At 36.5% G+C, this 17,536-nt stretch overlaps 3 protein-coding genes across 6 annotated transcripts in view; all 3 read right to left on the bottom strand.

Moving 5' to 3' along the window:
- Positions 1–4,762, bottom strand: part of ptpra (protein tyrosine phosphatase receptor type A) — a 32,980-nt gene extending 28,218 nt beyond the window's left edge. The window contains exon 1 of one of the 2 annotated variants that reach the window (XM_079898676.1): positions 4,356–4,762. The gene's annotated coding sequence lies outside the window, so the exon portion shown is untranslated. The remainder of the gene's footprint in view (positions 1–4,355) is intronic. The other variant, XM_079898675.1, reaches the window with a different exon arrangement.
- Positions 4,763–5,188: 426 nt separating this feature from the next.
- Positions 5,189–12,698, bottom strand: idh3b (isocitrate dehydrogenase (NAD(+)) 3 non-catalytic subunit beta). 2 transcript variants are annotated; one of them, XM_079847246.1, is made up of 11 exons: positions 12,588–12,698; positions 11,594–11,764; positions 11,271–11,391; positions 11,059–11,119; positions 10,829–10,961; positions 9,807–9,940; positions 9,623–9,725; positions 9,394–9,540; positions 9,169–9,263; positions 8,519–8,579; positions 5,189–5,556 (listed from the first exon to the last, which is right to left on the bottom strand). In XM_079847246.1, exons 1-11 carry the CDS (start codon positions 12,630–12,632, stop codon positions 5,479–5,481), a joined length of 1,149 nt encoding a protein of 382 aa, XP_079703372.1. In that variant the 5' UTR covers positions 12,633–12,698; the 3' UTR covers positions 5,189–5,478. The 2 variants fall into 2 exon arrangements, with proteins under 2 accessions (XP_079703372.1, XP_079703371.1); XM_079847245.1 differs by lacking the exon at positions 5,189–5,556 and adding an exon at positions 7,094–7,199.
- A 360-nt stretch (positions 12,699–13,058) lies between these two features.
- Positions 13,059–17,453, bottom strand: p2rx4a (purinergic receptor P2X, ligand-gated ion channel, 4a). 2 transcript variants are annotated; one of them, XM_079846545.1, is made up of 12 exons: positions 17,052–17,453; positions 16,827–16,974; positions 15,772–15,843; positions 15,449–15,521; positions 15,226–15,322; positions 14,335–14,415; positions 14,087–14,228; positions 13,852–13,988; positions 13,671–13,764; positions 13,502–13,567; positions 13,322–13,417; positions 13,059–13,193 (listed from the first exon to the last, which is right to left on the bottom strand). In XM_079846545.1, the coding sequence occupies exons 1-12, from the start codon at positions 17,189–17,191 to the stop codon at positions 13,173–13,175; spliced, it is 1,167 nt and encodes a 388-aa protein (XP_079702671.1). In that variant the 5' UTR covers positions 17,192–17,453; the 3' UTR covers positions 13,059–13,172. The 2 variants fall into 2 exon arrangements, with proteins under 2 accessions (XP_079702671.1, XP_079702670.1); XM_079846544.1 differs by having other exon boundaries at positions 16,800–16,974; positions 17,052–17,321.
- Between the last annotated feature and the right edge of the window lie 83 nt (positions 17,454–17,536).

Here is a 17,536-nt window from a genome sequence, read left to right as displayed (position 1 = left end):
GAGGAAAAATAATGTTATATCATTATATTTACTCACCCTCATGTAATTTCAAACCTGTATTCTTTCTTCCACAAAAGGTTCAATATACTGGCTTGGTTTTCAATATTATGAAAGTGAATGAAAACTGGGGTTGTCAAGCTTCAAAATTGATGCAAAATCACCAAGCATCATAAAAATGGTTCAGGACTTATATTTAAAGTTTTCTAAAGCTTTACGACTTTTTGTGACAAACAAAACAAAAACAAAGTCGTCATTTATTTATAATCTTCACTTAGTGATGTTAACTTTACTGCCTGATTTGTGAATAGTAAAAAAGGTTTCTAAAATGGATCGTCTGACTGATTTGCATGGATAAAAAAAATGATTAGAAGTTTGTTACAAAATTATCACAATTTGTACATCGCTACTTATTTCATGAACTCCTCATAATCAATAAAAAATTTGCTCATATGGAGCACTTTTATGATGCTTTTTTTGCTCCAATACTAATTCACTTTCACTGTCTTGAAAATATTGGTTAGGACATTCTTCAAAAATTCACTTTTTACATTCCATCAAAGAAAGAATGTCATGCATGTTCAAAATGTCATGAGGGTGAGTAAAAAATGACTTTGAGTGAACCGTCCCTTTAAGAAAACAAACTTGATTGACTATTACTCAAAGCACTATAATTCACTTCCTAATGAGTGATCAAACCCGATCAGCCTTTAACTCCTCAATGAGATGTCTCGCAAATCCTTCCATCCGTAGCTAATATAAACGGGCATGGATTCTGTCTGGGCCCTTGTGCTTACTGAAAGCAAGGAGGAAACCAACGGCCAAGAAGCCACCCTCTCCACTGATCCAATGGCTTATCCTTTCTGACATCTGTAATTAGCTAAACTGCTTCTGACTTCAGAAGTCTCACTTCAAAAAGTCAAATACAGATGAAAAATGACTAATCATACACTGTAAAAAGTGAATAGTTGGATCAACTTAAAAAAATTACTTCAATTGGTAACACCTAAAGAAATTAAGTTTTCTCAACTTAAATTATCATGTTTTATCATGAAAAACATGATAATTTAAGTTGAGAAGACTTATTTTCTTTAGGTGTTACCAATTGAAGTAATTTTTCAAAAAGTTGATCCAACTGTTCACTTTTTACAGTGTAGAAACTGGATCAGAAGTCCAACATGTCAGAAAGAGCCTCCAAGACCGTTAGAATACAGTACTATGAACTTTTGAGGATGCTACAGACAAATTGAGCATTACATGCAATGTTTATAAAATGTTTATTTTGCTAAAAAAAAATTAAAAAATTAATGCTTATCAAGACCGGGTTGAGACGAAACACAAATCTTTGCCATCAGCACATATTAGGTGTGCATTCATGTCTATATTGCTTTACATGACACGAGTGTGACAAAAAAAGGGCATGTTCATGAAGAATAACCTCTCTGGAATTAACATTCAATGTCTATTATTTAAAAAAAAAAACACATACTCAGACATGCACTATGTTGGAATTGTGTCAGAATGTGTGTAAAATATACCTAATGTCTGTGATAATTACTGGCTTTGTAGTATTGCAGGATCCGTAAAGCCATCTAGCTACCCAAGATGGTTGGATCAACGCAAAAGTTAAGCTGTGGGAGAACTACAGGGTGTCATCTCTCGTTGCCAAAAGTGCAGGTCTATTTCATAACCTCATGGATTGCAGGGAGAAGTAATAACAGGTCCAAACAGGACAAGTCGATAGAGAAACCCAAGCAGGGTAAGAATAGACCAATACATCAAATGTACAATGACATGACACTGGCTGAATTGTTAAGAACAAAATGTACAAAATATGTTATTCCGATTCTGCGAAGCTTTGGTTCCTTGCCATTGTCACATTTGGCTTGCTCAGATAAAAGACAACTAACATTGAGAAAATATTACTGATCTGACTGTACTGACACTCTCGGAGGAGATTGCAAAACTGAGCTGGATAATGAGCTGAGACTGAACTGTTGTCATTTCAAAATTGAACTTCGCAATAGACACATTGAACTGAACTGAATCAACATTGGACATAAATTGAGCTGAATAATGACACTACCATGTTCTGTAGAGTTGCTTTAGTTCAAATGTAAGTTGTTTCATAACTGATGAACTTTGCAAGACTGTTATTGAACCAATAATCTGAATTGAGCTGAAAAATTACACCAATGTCTTCTGTAGCTGAGCTGCTTTACAGCTAAAACTGAAGCTGTTTTTTCCTGTTAATTGCTGTGAATCAGTTTTGAAACTATTTGAAAGGAATTAACAGCTATATAACAAAAGTGACTTGACTATAGTCTCAATATTAATGCGTCAAGATACATCATTCAACAGTATTCTACCATGTGCGGATGGTAAAATACATATATATATATAAAACTGCATCAGCTAACCATGTGTGCAGCAAAGAGAGGGAACCTAAATTATTTTAGTTAGGCCTATTTCTCACACCTTCAAAAGGTGAACAAACAATATAGAAACATTTATATACAGTCTTTATATACACATAGTGCTCCATAACTTTTTTGACATATATGACCATTCACACAAGACACAAACACATCAAGTGGCAGAGGCCAAAGATAGTTAAATTCTCAATCCAGTATTCCCTAGGCATGCTAGCACTGCAGTGGCGCGCAAACTAACGTCGAATAGAAGTAAAACTCCTATTTATAACGCAGAAAAGGGCGAATTAGAATGGCAACTCTCACCTAAGTGCAGACAATACTTGACAGGACGTCTAAGTGACATAATTCCTGTGTTTGTGAGATACAATCTACCAACTCCCTCGCGTGCCCCCCTCCCCTGGACACACACACACACATAGCCCACTCTTTAAAAACATGTAGCGACAAAGCGCTGATCAATATGTTGACTTGCAGCGCGCACACAGCGCGTGACGCGAACGCACTGGACTGCCATTGTCTTCCCATTCGTTATTGTTACAATGTTCAGAATGTATCCAGTCTGGGATGATTAATATTGCTACAATGTGTCCAGTCAGATAGCATATGCTGCAATGTATTCAGTCTGGAACCATAGTTAAAACATTTTCCAGTCAGAAATCGTACATATTTGTAAAATGTACCCAGTTCAGAAACATTCAAACTGTTACAATATATCAATGAATAAACCATTCATATTACTATGCATCCAGTCAGAATTTATTTCAGAAATTACATTGTAGTAGTACATTGTAAATAATTTCTGAAATGAATGTAAAAAATCCAGTAAAGAAATATATATATATATATAGACATTGCAACAATGTATCCAGTCCGGGACTTTTACTGATGGTTATCTATTAGCCTATTATTAACAGATAAGCATTCAGAAATGGTGCATATTGTTACAATGTATCTAGTCATAATTTATTTATGAGTTTATTTAAATGTCTACACTGTATCTAGTCTGAGACCATTAATATTATCAAAATATTGATATTGAAACAATATATTCCAGTCAGAAATGATTGATGAAATGAATGAAATGATGCTGTAATGTATCCAGTCAGATATACTGAATACTGGTTTAATATTCAGTCTGGAAGCATTACTATTGCAACTATTTAACCGGTCTAGAAGAACCATCAATAATGTTGTAACTATGTACCGAGAACTAAATCATGTATACTGTTACCGTTTATACAGTTAGAAATGATTAATATTGGTACAATATCCAGAAGCATTAATAGTTTTTCTCTGAAACCAGTCTAAACCATTTGTTTTGCTGCAATATCTCAAATTCCATTCACGTTGCTACAATGCATCAAGTCATAAATTATAAAGACTGCTACAATTGTCCATCAACCATTAATAGCAACAATTTCTAGTCAGAAATCACTTTTAATTTCACAACCTATCCAGTCTTGAGCCATTAACATCGACACTGTGTATCAAATGATGAATCTTTCGTAACGTTCCATTGTATCCAGTCAGAAATCACGCCTGCGTTCTGGCGCACAATCTGCCTGACTTCCACTAAAAGCTATGCGTGTCTCTCTCTCTCTCTTCCTCTCCCCCTCCTTTTCTCGGCAGACCCCCCCACCCCCTCATTTTTCCCTCCTTGCCTCCCAGCTAGTTCGGCAAATGTTCGCGTTGCTTCAAACATTATTGGATGCGCTCCCAAAACATCCTTGCGCGGTGCGTAAACATTACATAAATCTGCGTCTGGGTCTCGGATGTGCCACAAAGGGCTTTGCTTTCTTTGGCTAGACGACCCACAAACGTGACAAAACCTGAGTGACACAAGGGATAAATATCAGACAAACTGAGGCGATGAACAGAAGTTTGCGCTGTTAATATACTCAGAGAAGCAGCGATGTAACTCACCTTGACAGCCCTGTCCCGCACTACGGAGCCCGGTGTTCCAGATAAAGTGCGATTGTTTTCCACTTCCCCGGCCCCTGTCTCCACACCCCAGGAACCGAGAGTGTGTTCGGGGTGGGGGGCCTGGGTGATAGGAATGATCTCGGACAGACAGCCAATTTGGAGTTGGGCAAAGCAGCGAAGGCGCTTACTGGTATCCAAAATGCATGTCTCGGAAATTCTTAAAGGTGTGCGTTAGCTTTCCGAAAAGCCTATATTCCTGCCCTCTCCACGACACGGGGAATCGGTATCCCACGATTTGTTCGCTGTATCCGGGCGCGTCGGTCGCCTCCTAATCCGCCATGTTGTGCCCCTGCGCCTGGAATGGGAAGCAGCGGATTCCCAGGCCAAGCCCCTCCTCTCCTCTTCCCACGCAGAGACGTCGCGACATCTGGCGGACGACTTGCTTCCAGGAAAGGGGAATGCGCGAATGCGCAGCGATTAGGCGCAATGCGCCACCATGCGGCCGGTTGAGGTATTGCATGGAGAGTAGTCGGAGAACAGCACAACTGGAGACTTCTTTTAGATTCTAGAAATGTATCTAGCCTCTTAAAATTTAAAAGGCAGTTATACTTTCATGTATGAACACCCAATTTATACTGTGAAAAAATATTATTTATAGTTCACTAGTAAAAAAGGCCCATTATTATATACATTTTATAAGTTATACACAACATTTCAGTTTTCCCCCCACATAATTCAACCACGTAAGCATAACATGGTTATTGTAGCAGTTGCATCATTTAGCAAATAGAGTACTTATTTACTGTAATATTACTGAAAAAGACCACACACTTGTCACTATATTATAATGTTTTATTAATGTTAATGAACTTGTAGCAATTGCAATTAAATAAATAGCTGAATAAATATTTTTTTCTTAAGCAGCATCATAAAGCAATCTGGTCGGTCTGTAATAGTCTGGAATGTCAGTGGTTCTGGCCAGAGACAATATATGAATCTTACAACACTTGTGCTCTGTTGTGATAGTCTGAAATGTTAGGCCACTAGCAAGGCTTGAGCAGGGAAAATGAGAAATGTTGGACCAAAAGACTTTGATACTGGAGAACCAGCGCTGTGGATTGGTTTAGACAGCCAGATTAGCGATGACGGCCCTGGTGAACTCATCGCTTGACGCGTAGCCTCCCAGGTCTGATGTGCGAACCTACACCCAAGAGAGCAATAAAATATATTTTTGTTGTCTGTTTGCATTGAGAGGTGTAACAAATAAATACATCAGTATCTAACGTTTTCTCTCGCAAACACACTCCTCAGACATTCAGCACATCCCGGCTATATCGGTTACTTTGACTTCCAGTTTGTGATGGTTAAACACAAAATGTTAAATGGGGATGAAGGTCTTCAAACACTGCAAGCAATCCACACAATACAAGTGACTACAAAACGACATTTCAATCCTTTTGGTTTTACATATTTATTTTTTGGCATTGAAAACATTTATTTGACAAAGCATTGGTCAGTTAATCAATGGCACGAATAAACCTTGATAAATCTGTGAAATTAAAATGTGTTGTTTCCACCTTCCCAAACACCATAAGGTAGAAAATATCAATACTGAGAGGCAGTGATATCATTTGCCTTTGATATCAGTCAGTCACGGTTAGTCAGCAATGGCACGGAGCAGACTTTCTGTCCAGAACATTTGCATCACCAAACGAAACCAATAACTGCCTATCTGACTTATGACGGCAGCAGATTTGATTAGTGATGTTTGCGTTAGTAACAGTGCGAGGGGAAAAACAATCACACTGCTGGAACTTCCGTCTCAATAAGCCAAATGGCCTTTGAAAACTTGTTGATAATCAAATTCACTGAGGTACTGGAACCACAAAGGCAATTCGACGAGGACCAGCCCCAAACAGAGATGACGTAAAAGCAGGAATACAACCGAGCATTACAGAAACAGCAGGGTACGTACAGCTTAGGATGAACGAAAACTTCCATTAAAACTTAAAACTGGAGTGAACAAAGTAGTGCAGTAAACTGATGTCAGACATGCACTAATTCAAAAGTGTGTGTGTGTGGGGTTAACACTTTTATTCAGCAAGGACACATTCATTTGATCAAAAGTGACAGTAAAGAAATCATAACGTAACAAAAGATTTCTATTTCAAATAAATGGTGTTCTTTTAAACTTACTTTTCATCTGGAAGAAAATCTAAATGCATCACAATTTCCACAGAAATAAAAAGCAGTACAGCTGTTTTCAACAATGATAATTAGAAATGTTTCTTGAGCACCAAATATTAGAATGATTTCTGAAGGATCGTGTGACATTTAGCTCTGCCATCTAGAAATAAATTACATTTTCAAATTTATTAAAATAAAAAGGTTATTTTAGACTCTTGTGGTATTAAGAAAATATTACTGATTTGACTATTTTCTGATCAAATAAATGCACCTTTGATGAGCATATCATATTTTTATCATTTAAAATATTACAGACCCCAAACTTTTAAATGGAAGTGTGATTCTGGTTAAAGATGCATACAGTGAAAAACAGAAATGAAAATGTAGGCCTACATGAATACATAACATTGGGGGGGGGGGGGGGGGGGGGCAACAATAAAACAACAACAACAACAATAAAAACGAAACAAAAATGCATTCATTAACCAGTGAAAAAAATGAATAAGAGACAATGAAAGTGAGAGACGGGAAAAGGGGATCCGGGATAGGTATTGGGTTTGGCAAGCATCTTCAAACAGTCCGATGACCCAGGTTGGCCACAATCGCACGGACAAAGTCACTAGTGGTGCTGTAACCCCCTAGGTCTCGCGTCCTCACCTGGGACACACACACACACAAATAGACACAGACAGTCACATACACCCAGAACAGGATGTGATGGCAGAGGAAGAAAGGTGGAGAAATGGGAGGTGAAGACCACATCAGAATTTATGGACAACAAGCACAAACTTGGCTAGAGTCTGACTGCAAGACAGCTTCTTTTAAGAGGAAAAAATAAATGTATCCATAGAGGACATCCATGTCAGAGTATTTAATGTATGAAAGTAATGGATTAAAGACCACATTAAATCAGAATTTATATTTTGTGGCTTTTAGTTCCTGTCTTAGTGCACTTCTAAAAGTAACAATTATCTAGCAGATGTGCATTTACTGAAAATGCTCTCAATTACAAATACCACCTGCTTTGACCAGCGACAGCAAACCATAAATTATTTCAGCTGTACTGAAGCTTGAACGTTATTTTTTTTAACACTTTAAGCCAGTGGTTCTCAAAGTGTCGCAATATTTTTTTTTACAACATTTATTCATCTTTGTTAATGTTAGTTAATAAAAATAGAACCGTTCATTCATTTAACTTTAGATTTTTAAAATGTATTAGTAAATGTTGAAATTAACATTAAGCTTTAAAAAAGCTGCAGAAGTATTAACTCTTTCCCCGCAATTAACAGATTTTTCAGGCAATCCATGCTTTTCACTGTTATACGGTAAAGCTCTTCTGAAAGATACAGAATCTCCAGACCAAAAGAAACAGCAGAAACAAGCAACAGAAGCATTGCCTGTGCAGTGTGCACATGTAAAATAAAGTGATCATCAAACATTAACAGCTTATAAATCGAAACTGAGACCTTATTGTAAAGCATTTCATTTCTTTTTTTATTTGCTGTTAAGTAAGAGGCTGGAATGGATTCATTTTGAAAGTCTTAAAATAAGGTCTTTAAATAAGACGAGAATGATAAAATATAAGAAAAGGCGAAGTTAGTGAGCGTGATAGTGAGCAGAACCTCAACCCACAAAACTAACCAAAAAGCCCCACTATCCACATAAAACAAAGAGGGTGTGTTGTGGTTAGGGTCATTAATCCAAAACCATTCACAAAGAGAAACCCACCAATTAGGATGAAAACCAGTGCCACCAGGACTATATAGACTTGCATGTAAAACATCCATCGACAACAAATTGTGCAACTTGAACTCATATAAAAACCATTGCAACTCTTGCACTTACACGATCATATTCTCTACACAATTCAGAGATACATATAAAGTTCTATCATATAGTTCTATCAGCCACACAAAACACCATTCTCTCCCATTTTATACATACATACAACACACAAACACACAATCACTTCTTACCTTGCCCTGCTTAATGACTTTCTTGACAGCCTCAGACACCATGTTTGAATGATACTCAAGGCTGAAAGAAAAATTAACCACTCACTCTTGGTTTCCCCAAAAATATGAAGCAGCAAAAACTTTTTTCCACATTGATGATAAATGTTTGCACCAAATCTGCATATTAGAATTATTTCTGAAGGATCATGTGACACTGAAGACTGGAGTAATGATGCTGAAAATTCAGCTTTGCCATCACAGGAATAAATGAGTTATTGTAAATTGAAATAATATTTTAACTGAAATTAATTAATTATTTTTTTAATCAAATACCTGCCTTGGTGAAAAAAAAAAAATATATATATATATATATATATATATATATATATATATATATATATATATATATATATATATATATATATATATATATAAAAATGTATTCCAAACTTTTGACCAGTAGTCTATATACAACAGCAAGATAACAAATCATGATGTAAAGTGTAAATTCAGATAACAAATAAGCCACATTAGATCTGAAAACCATGTTTAACATGAATAGAAAGTCAAAACCGAGATTAAAGGTAAAAATGTTAAGCTTAAAAACATAAGATATGATGGTGAAAAAGTAAATATGGAATATCAGTGCTGGATAACAGTGGGAAACTCACTTGATGTGTCTCAGCATGTTCGCTGCACTGAGGAGCATAGCGGTGGGGTTTGCGATATTCCTGCCGACAGCCTGAGCAAAGGGATGTCTGGCACCCTGAAATGAAATGCAAGAATACAGGAATAACTGTAAAAATCACACGCTGCAAAGCAATTCATGAGTCTGAATCTGTTTATGTGTAATGAATGAAGAAGGTATGAAAAACTATTTAGATTTAGACTCCAACCGTTTCAAACACAGCATATTCTGCGCTGTAACTTTCGCCTGGAACTACGCCGGCTCCGCCCACCAGCCCAGCCGCCAGGTTATCGATGATGTTGCCATAGAGATTAGGCATCACTAGCACATCAAACTGATATGGATTCTGCACCAGCTGTGGGACACAGAACAATATGCTTACTATATTTATAGGCCATCCTCATTGCCAGCCACCAATAAAAGATTGGAAATAATACCTGCATGCAGCAGTTATCAATGATGATGGTTTCGTATTTAATCTTGGGGTAAAGTTCAGCCAACTCTGCACAGCTCTGCAGGAAGAGACCATCCGCAAGCTTCCTGTGGAGATAATCCAAGGCGAGTGAGTCTATGCATTGAGCTTCCAAAACTGTATGGGCAGAAATATCCCATCACACTTACATAATGTTTGCCTTGTGGACAGCGGTCACTTTGCTGCGGCCCTTCTTGGTGGCATAGTCGAATGCAAATTTAGCGATGCGGCGAGATTTCTCCCTGGTGATGATCTTTAAGCACTCAACCACTCCTGAAACGCTCTGCAAACACAGAGGTACTCATGATGCAGAGGTACATTATCTTCATTATTATTTTCTTTAAGAAATTAATACTTTTATTCAAATTATATTAAAATGATCAAATTATCAAAAGTTTCAGTAAGGACATTCATAATTTCTATTGCAAATAAATGTTGTTCTTTCTGTTCATCAAAGAGTCCTGAAAAAAATGATCAGTTTCCACAAAAATATTAAGCAGCACAACTGTTTTCAAAATTGATAATAAATAAAAAAATTACTTGAGCACCAACCACATCAGAATGATTTCTGTAGGATCACGTGACACTGAAGAATGGATTAATGTAATCAATTCTAATAATATTTCACAATATTACTGTGTTTTTGATCAAACAAATGCAGCATAAGACACTTCTTTCAAAAAACTTAGACATACCAATTAATAATTTTTAAAAAATTACTTTTCTAAATATGTTTTGTAAAGCCACAATACAAAAACCTCATATTTATGTTAAAAGCAAACAAGATAGAAAGGGGTTTATATTAAAAGTCTATGACAATTTTGATTTTCAAAAACTGCTTTAAAAAAAAAAAAATATATATATATATATATATATATATATATATATATATATATATATATATATATAGAGAGAGAGAGAGAGAGAGAGAGAGAGAGAGAGAGAGAGAGAGACCTTAATTTAAATCACTGATTATGAACATTATGATGCCATAATGTTCCCTTCCAGATCTGTTGAATCAGGGTCCAATATGTGACTAGGAACAACTAGTTCACTGAGGACAATTGGCTTAAAAGTTTTATTTATGAAAGTTTTTGCTGTATTACCACCTCGGTCTCTTCATCTATTCTTCCTTACTTAAAAAGAAATAAATTATAAGCACAACAAATACCTCATGCTCCAGAGAGCTGTATTCTCCCTCTGTCTGCTCCCGGATGATGACCAGATCCAGGTTATTGTGGCGGGTGCTGTAACCAGGCAGGCTGTTCACATGAACCACATTGGCAAACAGGTCCAGCTTTCTCCTGTACATTATAACACAAGAAATAACCAACTAATCAAAAACTAGCAGGAGAACCACGAGTAGTAGAAATCAGCCATGATAATACGTCAAAGAAGTACCGCAGTCTCATCTCATATGATGCCAGTTCACCCTTGTACTCCATAGGAGTGTGAATCTTTCCTAAGCACAGAGAGAATTAAAACATTTATTTTAAGTGCCAAATAAGTATATTCTATGTCAGTACATCAATATATAAATCAGCTCACACTAATTTAACATGCTGAATTAAAAGCCACTGTATTAAAATGTGATTAGCTGTTAGAAACATTACCTTTGATGGCAACTCTGTTGCTCTTCATGGAGGACAGCACCTCTTCCAGTTTCTCCTCACTGGCCATGTTCTGCACCTCGCTCAGATGAAACTCCTCAAACTCCACAGGAACATCAGCTGCCTAGAGGGTGAAGTCAAAAGGAATTGGAAACAAGCATAGATGCAATTCTACTGCTGCAAAGGTATTTCAAACTTCATCTACCCCTAAGTGAAGGATGAAAGAACTTCACCGTGAGTATATCGGCTAAGAATGCCACTGAAGGTTAGATGTTCAAAAATTTCCTCAAGTCTTTGAAAACATGGCTGAGAAAGTGCATCAGTACCTTGAAAACGTCTTTGACAGCAGTCATCAGCTCAGGTCCAACTCCATCTCCAGGGACCATGGTGACCTTGAAGGTGCTGTCAGCACGTGCCGGGGGACTCTCGGCCACATTCTGACCGGTCAAACTCAGGGAGCGGGCGCATAACGGCTGCAAACGGGCAGCACTCAGACCCTGAGGGGTCAAAAATAACACAGGTCAAGGGCTATTATGGGTTGGCATCACAGACAGCTCAGTTTGTTATTTACGAAGTGAATTTAAATTCTGAATTTAACAGTCTTGATAATTAAAGAGATATTTAGTCATTGGAAAATGGATTTGCATGAACCATCCTAAAAGGTCTTTCAGATCCTAAAAGCCCCAGGCCAATTAATCAGCCAAAATGTTTTACATTTTAAGTCAACTAATTAAGAGAATACATTCCCCTTGCATCATTTCCCAAAAATATTGACAGCCTTTGACACAAAAGAAGATATTTTAAAGAATATTGGTAACCAGAGAGTAATCAGTTTTTTTTTTTCCTACTATGGAAGTCAACGGGTGTCGTCAAGTGTCTGGTTATTCACCAACATTCTTTAAAATATCTTCTTTTGTGTCCAACAGAAGAAAGAAAATCTGTTTGGAACAATTTATGACATAATTTTAAATTTATTTTGGGTGAACTATCCCTTTAAATGTTATGTAAACAATCAGTGTTTCTAAAATTGTACTATATAATGCTCATGGCAAATAATAATTAAACAGTAATAATAAAATACATGTACAGACGAGTTTTAATGGACCTCTCCCGTGAGCTGTCATCTAATATATTTATATAATTTTTTTACCAGTAACAGTTACCCATCGTCATGTGTAATGCAATTCTGAACTTAAACACGTCTACAGACAGCAGTTTATTCTCCAGTTATTCTTTGTATTTGGCCGTGTGACGCAAACTTACATTAGTAATATTTCAGTGTAAACTGAGAAAATGACAGCATGGTGTTTCAAGACTCACCTTGGCCAATGTTACTAGGCTCCCTCTCAACGCGGCCGCCATCATGCATTAACGTGAGGAAGAGGTAGCTCGCTGCGATCTTCCTCCTGAACTAGGAACCGTTAAGTGTGTGTTTCTCTACTGACCCCTGCTGGATTCAGTGTTACCGCAGTGCTTCTCAACACACACTAGGGGTCCTCAGTAAACTGAATATGCATACATTACAGAGCTCAATCCCTTTAACAAATCTACAGAACTCTACAGCCCTCAAAGGGTTTCAAGTTGAGCTTTATTTAAGTTCAAGTTCAAGTTTGTTTGACAGCAGTTAATGGTTGTAAACCATTTGTACTGGCAAATATTTTTTTTAGAGATTTATTATATTAATTATATTTCTTTTAAAAAATAGTTTAATGTGGAAGCAAACAGAACCCACATCACCCCAAAACTACATAAAGTAAATCACACTGATAATTTGTATTTGTATTTTTTATTCATAGAATTTCCCTGATTGTCCATTCAGAATAACATTTAGAACCTGAACAAATACATTCACTTCATGATGAAACTTGCATAGAATTAGTGTAGAATCAGTAGCTTGAAGATCTTCTATGTTTCTTCATTTGATAACTAATTGAAAGAAATATTTAATGTTAGTTCCTTGTGAGGCACAAGAGCTACTTACTTTCAATTAGCAATTCTAGAAAGTTAACCAGATGATGTCAAAATATTTGATAACTGAGGCCATAAATACTCACAAGTCCATAGTCATCAACATATGTATACTTCTGGTCTCTGTAATGATGCTTTCTTGTCATACAGGTCAGGACGATCCAATCACATATAACGTTCACCTGAAATGGACCACAAAAGATTTTATTAATATAATTCTAATTTTTTTGGATTATTGTAATCCAGTAAGTAACAGACATACTTACCAGGCCTAGAAGGGCCAAACCTGCACCAATATTCAGAAGTGTTGGTACGATATTGAATTTTCCTGCCTGTAGAAACAAAAGAATAGTATGTGTTAAAGAGCTAAATTTTAATGCTAACCTGCATAACAGGAGTCTAATTTATAACATTAGAAATGTCAAAGTGTCTCACCTGGCCAAATACCATGACATCAAAGCGAATACCATATCCCTTGATAAGTGTCCTGGACTCTTTGCCATCATTGTTCTTGTAATATTTAGCAAATCTATAGAGATTTGACCAAACCACACTCATTTAATGCAACCTACCTTCCTCTGAGGAACCACTTTTATTAACTGCAAACACCTCTTACCTGAAGTTGTAACCTGGTGCCACAGTATTTTCTGGGTCTTTGTTGTCTAGTCTGCGGAAAGCGTAGACAGGGACACACCAGCTCTGTGGCATGTCAAGGTCACAATCCCACCGGATCTGAACTCCCATCACTCCCCCCTACACAGAAGGAAGAACGTGCACACACAAAAAAATAGATAAATATAAAAGATAAATATAAGATAAATATACAGATAAATATAAATTAAGTGTCTGACATGGACAGCCATGGTCTGAAAATCCTCATCAGCTTCTCCGACAATGTCTTTGAGTCTGAAGATTGGGCAGTCAGGGTCTGTTTTACGGCTGAACACACACTGTGTCAAGTATGAGCTATTTACATTTGGAAGGATATTCCTTCTGTAAGGACAAAAGGAGCACATTTTATTCAGTTAATAAATTGGCTTACATTGTTTTATTTTGAAGCCACCCAAGTAGAAAAATATAATGCATTTAAAAAGCTTACTTGTTGAAGTTAAATTTGGGATATCGGATATTATTCTTGATGAGCACAGTGAAGTTTTCGGCATCTGCCAGAAGTGGTGGACTGAGAAGTCAAGAAGGGAAATAAAACATAATATTACCAACATTAGACACATACAGTATATTCCTTCAGAAATCATGCTAAAATGCTGATTTAGTGCACAATTATCATCTTACTTAACCCAAACTTTTAAATGGAAGTTTTTCATGGTTTCCACAAAAATATTAAGCAGCACAACTGTTTTCAACATTGATAATAAGAAATGTTTCTTGAGCACCAAATCATCATATTAGAATGATTTCTGAAGGATCATGTGACACTGAAGACTGGAGTAATGATGCTGAAAAATCTTTTAAAAATAAAATATTTAAAAATATTACAATTTGAAAAGAGTTATTTTAAATGGTATTAATATTTCACAATATTACTGTTTTTACTTTTGATCAAATCAATGTAGCCTTGTTGAGCATAAGGCCCGTTCACACCAAGGACGATAACTATAAAGATAACGATAAAGATATAATTCTAAAAATCGTTCTCCATATTAAAGAATAACAGAGTTCACACCACAACTATAACGATAAAGATATGAGGAACGATATCGTTGGGATCACTTTCAGAACGATTTTTTTCCAGCTGTCGAACGATAAAACACTGACAGCCAATCAGAATCCACTCTAATTTAAAGGTCTCGCGCATTTAAAATGGATCTGGATCATCCGGGCGCGCGCGTGCTTAGAATAAAAAGACCGTTATCGGTCGTTGGTGTGGACGCATATATCTTTATAGTTATCGTGCTTGGTGTGAACGGGCCTTATTAGAGACTTAAAAACTTTTAAAAAAATCTTGATTTATTAATTTGTGAGACTTTACTTTGGGGGATCAACAATCTTCTCTAAAGGACACCAGGACAGCACCTCACAAGTCTTCACTGTGTCATTGTAATTGACACATCTGCCTGTCCGAACACCTGAAAAAATAAAACACATTGTTTTGTGTATATAAAATGATCTGCTTGCTGTCTAAACAGATGGGATTGCAAAGATGACAAGTCACAGTAATGTCATAATGCATAATGTAAATACTGAAGCCATACCATCCCCACGAGCATCATTGAAGCCTCTCTTGCAGTCCCTGTGAGAGGTGCATATGGATGCTGGATTTGGATTCTAAGTCACACAAATTTAAAATAAGTTTAAGATACATGATACAGAAAATACATTTATTTGAATGTAAAAAAAAGCAATATTTTCTAATATATTAGACTAATATTTTTTTCTATTATTTAATTGCGCTTTTTTATATGAAATATTTCATTTTACAGTCACAAAAAAATCTTATCTTTTTGGTATTTGATTTCAGCCAGTAAGCTTTGTTTTACTTTTTATTAAGTGACAAACGAACAGTATAATGGCTCACCTCTGCACATTTGGACTGTGTTTGGTTAGGGGTGATAATCATGTTGGTCAGCACAAAGAATGAGCCATCCTCCTGAAACATTCAAAAGCACGTGTTTTCAAGTAATATCGAAAATATACTTCCCCATAACTGAACAATGCCCAGATGGCATGAACACTTTTCCATTTCCTTTAAGACGGTGTAAACTGCTAAGTCACTGCTATTTGCAAAAAGTATGGTCTGATGTGCATGTATATTTAGTTTTTAAAAAAATTGGATACTTCTAAAACAGAGGCTTTCTTAAATTTGAAAAGGGGCCACAAGATGTTTTAACACTATTTATAATAAAATATATTTAAATCATTTAGTAATTAAATTGCTAAAACTCTGGGGGGAAATCAGCACCACTGAGCTCTAACTTGACATTATTTACTGTATAGCATACAACCGTAGGCAAATTAATTTGAATAGGGAAATTTTGTGGGTTTTATTCTCTTCAACACAACATATTTACTCACGCTTGTTTGTTTTGGAAAATTAAATGCTAGCTGAGGTGTGAGTATTGAGTTCAAGTTTTGCATAAAAGTCTGCCTTCAGAAAAAGCAAAATGCAACTGTTTTTATACCTTTTTCTGACCTTAAAAAGCAACCAAGTGAAATTACTTGTTTAATTTTTTTTATGTATTATTGACAGTGCTAGTTTGTCTTCTCAAACAAGCATGAAAAGAAATACATTTTAAAAAATTTCAGCATGAGAAAAAAAAAGCATAGCCTGAGTTGAGGGCCTTGGGATATTGAGAGTGACTGAGCTATTAAGGTTGAAAACCACTAGTTTAAGATAATTAAAGACATAACATTTATTGCTTAAGATACATTGTTCAAATACACCACAATGAAAAACATATTGTGTATACATTTTCAAAGATTGCACACAGCCCTTAAACAGTGAACACAACATGCAGGTGCGATTAACCAGGTACTTTGTAACCCATAAAGGTGGTGGTGGCACCAGTGAGGGGTCAGTGGACATGTAAATTGTCAAGCCTGTACCTCCTCTTTGTCAAATCGACGGACTACCTGAGGTGGGATGATGTAGTCAGCCACATCCCAGATTCGTTCGCCCAATTCAGTTGTGTTTGTTAAAGCAATGCCTTTCACTTTGGTCGTGACCGAGCTGAGGACGGTGTCCGTGTCCTGGTAGCCTTTCTTGAGAACACACACATATCTGTACCCAAATAAGGGCGTTTTTATAAACGATATCATTTATTTTTAATAAAGAATAATGGAGCGTAAACAACTTACCCGATGATGTATGCTATGACTAAAGCTTGAGTGAACCGATTCAGCGTTCCCACTTTCCTGCTCCTTATCACCAATATTTTTGACGAGTAATAGTCGAAAAAACACTGACCTACTGAATCACAGCAACCTTTTTCGCTCATTATGATCGCTTGATTAAATAGTTAAAACATTTCCCCCACTGTGTTGAACTCAATCAAACTGAAAAACAAGTTCAGTAGGTTAACTTTCCTCGACGCCGCAGTCCGATCAAAACTTACACGCTTCCCGCTTAAGTATTGTTTCACTTTCAGAGATTGGAGATCCGACCATTTCCTAATTCCTTCTCAAGAGCAGTTTTAAAGGAATAGTTGGCTGTCAGGTGGTTCCTGTACATCATTAACATGTTTTGTTCAGTGAAATGATGATGACGTTGCTGTTTTCTGCACAATGAAAGTGAACAGTGAGAAGCTCCTTCAATAAACTGGCTCAGCCAGAGGCCTCCATAC

The sequence above is a fragment of the Squalius cephalus genome (genome assembly GCF_949319135.1).
Source record: "Squalius cephalus genome assembly, chromosome: 17".
NCBI lineage: Eukaryota > Metazoa > Chordata > Actinopteri > Cypriniformes > Leuciscidae > Squalius > Squalius cephalus.
This window is presented reverse-complemented; position numbering and strand designations above follow the sequence as displayed.

What these genes read in the sequence shown, in the direction of transcription:
- idh3b (XM_079847245.1), bottom strand. Translation starts at nt 12,632, where the DNA reads ATGATGGCGGCCGCGTTGAGAGGGAGCCTAGTAACATTGGCCAAG. An exon ending in GCCTAGTAACATTGGCCAAG is followed by an intron (nt 11,765 to 12,587) that starts GTGAGTCTTGAA and finishes TTGACCCCTCAG; the next exon opens with GGTCTGAGTGCTGCCCGTTT. An exon ending in CAACAGAGTTGCCATCAAAG is followed by an intron (nt 11,120 to 11,270) that starts GTAATGTTTCTA and finishes CTCTGTGCTTAG; the next exon opens with GAAAGATTCACACTCCTATG.
- p2rx4a (XM_079846544.1), bottom strand. Translation starts at nt 17,191, where the DNA reads ATGAGCGAAAAAGGTTGCTGTGATTCAGTAGGTCAGTGTTTTTTCGAC. An exon ending in GTCATAGCATACATCATCGG is followed by an intron (nt 16,975 to 17,051) that starts GTAAGTTGTTTA and finishes ATTTGGGTACAG; the next exon opens with ATATGTGTGTGTTCTCAAGA. An exon ending in CAATGATGCTCGTGGGGATG is followed by an intron (nt 15,323 to 15,448) that starts GTATGGCTTCAG and finishes TTATTTTTTCAG; the next exon opens with GTGTTCGGACAGGCAGATGT.